Genomic DNA, 7,917 nt, shown 5'->3' with positions numbered 1-7,917 from the left:
AAAAAAAAAAAAAAAAAAAAAAACATAGTGCTGGCTAGAGTCACCAGTGTTCAGAGCCAGTTAACCTTTTTCAGTATGTTTCTGCCCCCTTGTGGCCATAAGAATTCACTACATCCATCGTGTGACGCAGTTTGGACCACATGCTCAGTCACTTTCACAGTACACAGTCTGTCAGCTGCATTGACGCTGTTGAGTTCTGTTAAGTTTCTGCCTTGGAAACTCCAATCTGTTACTATGCAGTATATTTGTGTTAAATTGTCCTGCTCTATAGAAGCTAACCAATACTTATTATTTGTAGCTCAAGTGAAGTGTGGTGTCTACATGGTATTTTTATACCGGCGTGTTTTGTGCAGTTCTGCTGAATGCATGCATGCATATTTCTTTGTTACAATTTCACGAAGCCTGTCGCAATATGCAAAAATTCCATTTATCGCACGACAAATAAAAATGAAGGCGGTAATTTTTCCCCGCTGCGATTTATCGCCCCGCGTGCACATGCGTGCACGTGTGCAGCAGACGTGTTGTTAAAAGTTCGGATTCCTTGTTACCAACTACGCAAAATGCATCTTCGTTCCAGGTCCGGCAAAAAATAGCCCCGGAGCCAATCGTTCCCATTATATCCTATTGTTCAACCTATACCGGCCGCGTCAGTGCTCCGGATTGACTGCGGACCATTTCCGGCGTGCCAGTGATGTTGACGTGTGAGCGCTCCCGTTAGGGGTGGCCTTTCACGCGGGGCGGCTATTTTTCGGCAACGAAGTCCGCCAAAACATTGTTACGGACTTGGCTGCTACGAACAACCTCGCTTTGACAACGGACAGCTGAAAGGACACGATGAACATTGAGTGGCAAATTAAGAGCACTGTGCTTCAAACTCGTCCTGTTTATGAAAGTCGATTGTCATATGCTGGTGTTGTGCAGTAATGAGCAGATGTGACTGTGGCGTTTGCTAACTTTTTTATGCACACACACACACTAGATATCATGAAATAGCAAACTAGATGTGCAACGTCCCATGCCATTGGCTACGTGAGCCCAGAGTGATTATGGGACACGTAGTCCATATACTACATCGACGAATTATAAACCACCATGACTGAATGGAAGTTAAGAAGGCCAAATCAATCCATACCAGTGACTATAGATAAAGCTGCAAATATTGTTAATTCAGTACGTGACACAGATGGATTCGGACAACAAATAGGATGTCTTGCTCATGTAGTAAACCTAGCTGCTAAGAGAGCTGTAGCAATCAACAGTGTGCCCCACCTCACTGTACAAACAGTCAAGATTGTTCTCAGCACTTTTATATAAAATTTCTTCAGATCATTAAGAAGTAAGCACATAAATATTATGCACTAAAATGCATGTTTATATGATGGCAATTTAATTTTTGCTCGTTTGCAAAAAAACAACAACAAAAAATACAATTGTCATTTTTTTTCAGACCATTAAATGTATTGAATCGGATCGAAAATCGTGTCCCCCGTATCGAAAATCGTACCGAACTGTGACTTAACTGTATTGTTGCATCCCTATGGAATACCATAGTAGAAGCTATGTGGGGAAAAGTTTTCATTTGCCTAAATGCTTAAGTTATTAAGTGCAATTTTATCTTTTTTTTTCTTGAAAAACACATTATATTTATTCTGTGTTTCTGTGCGGTATTAATATTGTTGTCTTTTACTTAACAGGCATGGTCTATTGTTTTTAGTTGTGATTTCTTAAAAATTATTTTTGAATTTAAGTAAATATTTATCGCGTTTAAATGGGTGTACTTGATATTAATATATACTGTATTCTCACTGTGGTATTGTAAATTGTTGTTGTTGTTTTTAAATTGGGGGGGTGCAATAACATCGCATATCGCAATAATTTATGAGATAAATTATCGCACGCTAAAATTTGTTATGGTGACAGGCCTAAATTTCACAAACTTAAATGAATTACTTCATAAAAAAAAAAAAAAAAAAGACCAAGCCTTGTGTTTTATTGGGGGACATACAATTTTAGCTGGCTATCGGGCATTGCACAAGGAAACACTGTTTTGGGCAGTACACTATATAATATATAGAGGAAAACACAGACACAGCTGAAAAAGCAGTTTCTGCTCTTGTACCCCTCTTTAAAATAAACTGCTGTATTTTAAGCCAAAAGAACTGTTGTGTTTGATAGAACAACATGTCTATATGCTGCCATAGCAGTTTCATGGGGCATTAAGCCCCAAACTATTTTTAATTTGTCCATTTTACCCTAGAGACCCCTGTTTACCGACACCGCACAACAACTTTTGTTCCAACCCAGCCATGAAAAATATTTATTTTTCGAAATGTCTTATCATTTTTAGCTTAGAATTATTAATTGATGTCTAATATTTAGTTTGGAAAAAAAACTTTAAATAATTATTCACTCACATATTTTAAAGTTTTAAACAAATTACGTCACAATGAAAAAAATGGTGTCTGTAAATAGGTCACAAATATCGACCTCGTAACTATTGCTTATCGTTTTTTGTTTTTTTTTGTTTGTCGCATTATCCCTGGTATTTTAGATAAATGATAGATCCAAACAAAGAAAAATTAAATAACGTTTAAAAGGGTAAATATTTGAAAAAGAAAAGCTCGACCACTCCTTGATGTCTGCGATTTCTGCATCGCAACCCTTGAAATATTACCGTGTTTCACCCATAAAATCCCCGAAAAGTCCGGCTGTGGCCATTCACAGCTGTGTCTTGACACTTGGTTACACATGCTACATGGAGTTTTTGGATCGAAATAAAGTAGGTATGCAATAATATCTCGTTAAAATCATTTGTGTTTTTAATTATGCTCCCTTATGCTCTCACCTCGAGTTAGGGTTTAGGGATTTATTTATTTATTTATTTTAAATGCCCCCCTGTTCAAAAATTTTCTTCCCCCAGAAAATTGAGATTTTAGTTTTCCAATGAAGCATCACACATGCATATAGGACAATTTTGAAATTTGGCGAAATTGGGGGTCTCAGTGCGGAACTTCAAGTCACCTGAGTGTTTTCTGCCATATATATTTTTTTAAGAGCTAAAAAATATCAAAATAATCTAGAAATACAATGGCATCTCCAAAAGAAACAAAGGTATATACGTTTTATCCTCCGCAACACTCCTACAAAAAGAGGAGGAAGTACAGTACTGTAACATGTTTGGAACTTTTGTTTTAAAAAAAAAAAAAAAAAAAAGACTTTTTTCTGGTATCGGATCACGACTCTGTCTTGGCAGATTCTCAAAATCAGGAGACTCGAGTGCAAAAATATGCGATCGGGACATTCCTACAAAACAAAGCGTGAGTACTTTTGCCCGTCGTGCCTACCAGTGACGGAGCTGGGTAATGTATTGGCTTTCTTTAGCTGTTCTCTTCTCTCAAAGCGTCCCAGAAGGCTGTCTGGTCTTTTGGGCTCTTCTTGCATCAGAGCTTTAGAACCTGGACTGACGCTCCCACTTCCTCCTTGACTCTCTGTGGGGCTCATTGGCATCACCAAGCCCACCTGCAGAGGATGACGGTTAACATAAATGTAATGAATAAAGGTGTTACCTCTGAGTGTCTGGGCTTGAGTTGTAGCCTTCTGCAGCTCCTTTTTGAACTGAATCTGCAGAATAAACTCACACTGTCTCGCTCCCGGGACTGCTTCTCTGCTAGCTTGGCTTCCCGTTGGCTACGACGATCCTCGCGGTTCTGTTGCTGTTCCCGGAAACCTTTCTGCTTCTGCAGCGCCAGCGTGATCCACAGCGGGCCAGCCTCTTTCTCCTGCACCCTAGCGCTGTCCAGAGAGTGTCTGCTCTGAAGCGAAGGTTTTTCTGCAGGGGATGAGACGAGAACGCGCCTCAACTAAGCAATGTGGGGCACAGTAATCAATGATCCATTTTCTACGATGCTTATCCTGATCCAGGTCACAGGTTAATCGGAAACTTTTTAGATTAGAATCACCACTGTTCACCCCCGTCAACAATTCCATTTTCTTGTTTTTGTTATGGAGGAAGACTTTGAACGAAAAAACCCACGCAAGCAATGGCAGAAAATGCAAACGCATGCGACAGTTGAGAGTCAAACCCCGAAACTTGGAATGGTATGGCAGAGGTGCTGAAAACACATCTACATTGTTGTGAAAAGTAAATTGAGAATTACTGCATTCTCACTGATGACTGACCTTTCTTGATTAGCTCTGATTTTCTGTCGACTTTTTCCCTCCAAGGAATGTTGATGGACGGGAAGAAGGATCTTTTCTCCTTGGGGTCTTCGTCCCCTTGGCCTTGGCTGCTCCGTTGCAGCTGGGCCACCGCCGTGGGCTGACTCCGGCCAGACAAGTCCTGCACCTCGCTGTAACTGGCTTTAGAAAGTGGTGACAGAGGAGGCGTAGGAACACCTTCGATGAGTTTGGGTGAGGCAGCGGGTCTGCGGTAAAGTGATGGTTTGGAGGGCACGTGCTCCCCATCGCCTCGCGGCGCGGGGCTGGGGGATTTGCTCAAATTGGCCCGTTGGACTACTGGGGAAGCTGAGCCGAGGAAGTAATTGGTTTCTTTCTGAGGCGACGCCGGACTAGATCGGTCGGAAAAGACAGGGGAGGCATCAGAGTCCAACTCAATAGGAGTCAGGGGAGAGGGGACGCCGTCAAAGCTGTCTCCGGCACTGTAGCGTTTCTTCCGTTTCTCAGTGGACTGCTCACTGTGGAACCGGAGTGAGTAGTTGGTTCTCCTCAGCTTGATGCCAAATGGTGAAGGCTTGTCCTCGCTGTCCAAATTCAGCTCCTCACCTTCCACTCTGCTGTCAGGATCTGCTGACACACAACGATCTCGGGCCTTCCACTCATTTCCTTCAGTCTTGGCTCCGGGGCAGGGAACAAGGAAAGATGGGAGGTCTTTGGCAAACACACACTCGTCCGCTCCTCTTTCTGCGATACGGAGGTTCTTACTTGTCCTGTTCCGAGCTTTACGGTTTGCGGTCGGTGAGGCGTACGTGGAAGTGTCAGAGGGTGTGACTTCTCCAGTTTTATCATCAGACATTGAACTGGAGCAGTCAGAGTTCCTTTTTGAATCTCCGAACTTCTTTTTGGCAGGCGTGATGGAGAACTTGGCGCTGGCAGATATGGTCTTCCTCAGATGCGTGTGTGCAAACTCGTGCTGGTCTTCCTGGTTTGTTTGAGGTTGGCTCCTGGCCGGGTCTGGGTACTCACTGCCCTCCTCTACACCCTTGAATATTTTGGATCTTATGGTGGCCCACTCAGCCAGGACTGTTCCACTCTCGGGATCTGGCTCAATGGACTCTGTGAGGGATTTCGTTTTGGCCGACTTGCGGTCCGGCGACGTCCTGGTCTTGACGGGTGGCGTGCCCTTGGTCTTCCGATCTTCACCGAGACCCAGGAGGGACTTGCAGGCGGTGTCCCTGATCTGGTCAAGATTCACGGCAGTGCCGCACAGCTGGGCACCAGTCACTAGGATGGCGGTGTGGGGAACATATGGAGAAATCTGCCGGTTGGGGGAGTCTTGTGCTTTGGAGGAGGCCTTTGTTTCTTCTCTTGGATTGACGACATCTCCGTGTGAGGCAGCAGTTGCTGTAACAGGTGACAGGTTAACCTTCGGAAAGAGGATTTCTTTTTCTCCTGAGGAAACTTGGAAGGAAAAAGGCTTCTGCCGCTCCTCCATCTCCCGCCAGCGAAGCTCCTCAGCTCTTCTCTTTCTTTCTTGATGATCCGAGCATCCATTTGCATCATCTCCCGCCACTTTTCTTAGATGTACCTCTAATTTGTTCTTCTCTTGGCTCTCCCGTAACCTCTGCTTCTCTGCCTCTTTCTTCTTGATCTCCTCTTCCTCCATAAGTAGTCGCTTAGCCTCAAGCTCCTGCTGTCGCTTGGCCTCCTCTTCCTCCTTCCTTTTTTGCTCTGCCCTCAGTCTCCTTGCTTCCTCCACTTTGCGCTCTTCCTCCTCTCGCTGCCTCCTCTCCTCTTCTTTCCTCATCCTTCTCTCCTCTTCCTCACGGAGCCTCTTTTCTTCCTCGATCTTCTCGCGCTTACGGCATCGCTCCTCTTCTTCGATCCTCAGACGCTCTGCTTTTTGCCTCCTTTCCTCTTCTTCAACCTCCCTTTTTCTCTTTTCTTCCAGTCGTTCTTCTTCTAATAGTCTCTTCTCAAAGGCTTCTAGTGAATCCTCCGTGGACGATTTGCGTTGGTCCTCTGCAGAGACGCTGGGGACTTCCTGGTCCTCATGCACCACACCAGGGATGGATACTTCTTGACTGTCCTAAGGATGCATGAGTATGGTTAGTTTCAACAAACTGTGTTAAATTGGAGTACTTTGACCTAAACTCAAATTGCTAACAGGTGAAGGATTTATGATGTTTCCTCACTTGAGTGAACCGCCGATGCTTGCGTGAAACCCTCTGATTCTTGGGTTTGACAGAGAGTTTATGCTTGGCTGCAGAGTTGTCTAGGAAAGACACCGATTGTGGAACAGCATCCAGGTTGACAGACTCGATGGTACCACCAGGTGAAAGGACTCTTTTGGACCTGGGGGACTTTATAGGTGTACCTTGCGATCTTGTTTGCGGGGCTGCTTGGACCTGGACGAAAGATAATTACTGCATCACCAGGCCGGGCGTGAAACTAAAGAATCGTCAGCATTACCACTGGTTCCGCTTTTTCTGGCTCAGTTTCGACCTGTGCCATCACTCTCAGAGGACTCTGTGGAGTCTCTTCATCAGAACTTTCCTCATCACCCTCGCTTCTTCTCAGAGAAGGGGGCTTCTGCCCAAACTTGATAGTCTGCGCGATCTGCTTCTGCGTGAAAAAATACACAGTAACATTTTCAGTATGGATGAGAAATTTGTGCTTCCCAACATTCATTGATTGCCCTCTCACCTGCAAATTCTTCACTTTGTCCGAGACGTTTTCCTGCGACATGGTGTGATCTAGGTTGGCCTGCTTGGCCGATTCCTCCGGGATGAATATGCTGTCGTGCGACAGGGATCGAGGTCCGACGGGATTCAGCTCCCTGCAAACAGAGGGACCAAACTGCCGCCTTAACAGTCTGAACCCTGTTGTTCAATTCAAATAGAGTTTGGCCAGTGTCATAAACCCAGCTCGTTCATTGGACACAACACTTTCATTTTTCACGCAAGACCTAGGATACCGTGTACCCACCTTAGACTTTGACTTGCATTCTCGTCATCGGACACAACTCCATTGCACACCTCACCAGTGGAGAAACTGGTCTTCAACTGTGCCCCATTAAAACCTCTTTGGGCTTCCCTCTTCTGCTTCTTTTTTCCAAAGAGTCGCCTGAAGGGCTGGAACTTGCCCTGTCGCCTTTGCTTCTCTGCAGGGAAAAAAAAAGATGCGAGATAACCGTACGTTATAAACCATTCTTCATATCTCTGGCCAGATAATCAGCGAGGAAGGCGGAGTTTTTGTGTGCTTTGAATGATTGACAGATGTATGAAATGAAAAGACTGCCAACAGGGATAGAAACTTGACTCTAGGAACATGACGCAGGGGGGAGAGAAAACCCCATGCAGAGAAATACAGCAAGCAAAGCATTAAAAAGCACAACTGACAATTAATTTCAATCTAAATGATTATCTCTGACGTGTGACTCAAACACTTTATATCAGATATTTAAGGAAACTTGCGACACAACCATAAAATGTTAAGTCATTAAATCATTATTTTATGACCACGTCTATCAGTAGCCGATATACAGGATTTCCTCCTTCAGTTAAGAAAGTATTCATTTGAGCCATGTTTTATACACGTGCATCATAAATCAATGTGACTACGATGTTAAGGACTATTATGGCTATTTTAAACATAGGAACAAACATTGTAGAGCGACGTCATTAAACAGCCTTTTTGGCATGGGTGAAGTAGACCCATTTGTAAGTGAATTATGTAATT

The 7,917-nt window shown here is 44.1% G+C and overlaps 1 protein-coding gene across 3 annotated transcripts in view; it reads right to left on the bottom strand.

Annotated features, from left to right (window-relative positions):
* cracd (capping protein inhibiting regulator of actin dynamics) overlaps positions 1-7,917 on the bottom strand; it is a 29,346-nt gene that overhangs the window by 4,436 nt on the left and 16,993 nt on the right. For all 3 annotated transcript variants that reach the window (XM_057840653.1, XM_057840651.1, XM_057840652.1), the window contains 7 exons: positions 7,165-7,339; positions 6,883-7,015; positions 6,649-6,801; positions 6,372-6,584; positions 4,180-6,265; positions 3,639-3,829; positions 3,345-3,519 (listed from right to left, as the gene is read on the bottom strand). In XM_057840653.1, the coding sequence (XP_057696636.1) occupies positions 3,345-3,519; positions 3,639-3,829; positions 4,180-6,265; positions 6,372-6,584; positions 6,649-6,801; positions 6,883-6,924 (2,860 nt within the window). In that variant the 5' untranslated portion in view covers positions 6,925-7,015; positions 7,165-7,339. The remainder of the gene's footprint in view (positions 1-3,344; positions 3,520-3,638; positions 3,830-4,179; positions 6,266-6,371; positions 6,585-6,648; positions 6,802-6,882; positions 7,016-7,164; positions 7,340-7,917) is intronic.

This window comes from Corythoichthys intestinalis, chromosome 7 (assembly GCF_030265065.1).
Source record: "Corythoichthys intestinalis isolate RoL2023-P3 chromosome 7, ASM3026506v1, whole genome shotgun sequence".
NCBI classification, from domain to species: Eukaryota; Metazoa; Chordata; class Actinopteri; order Syngnathiformes; family Syngnathidae; genus Corythoichthys; species Corythoichthys intestinalis.
Note: the sequence above shows the minus strand (reverse complement) of the source record. Positions and strands in the feature narration are given on the sequence as shown.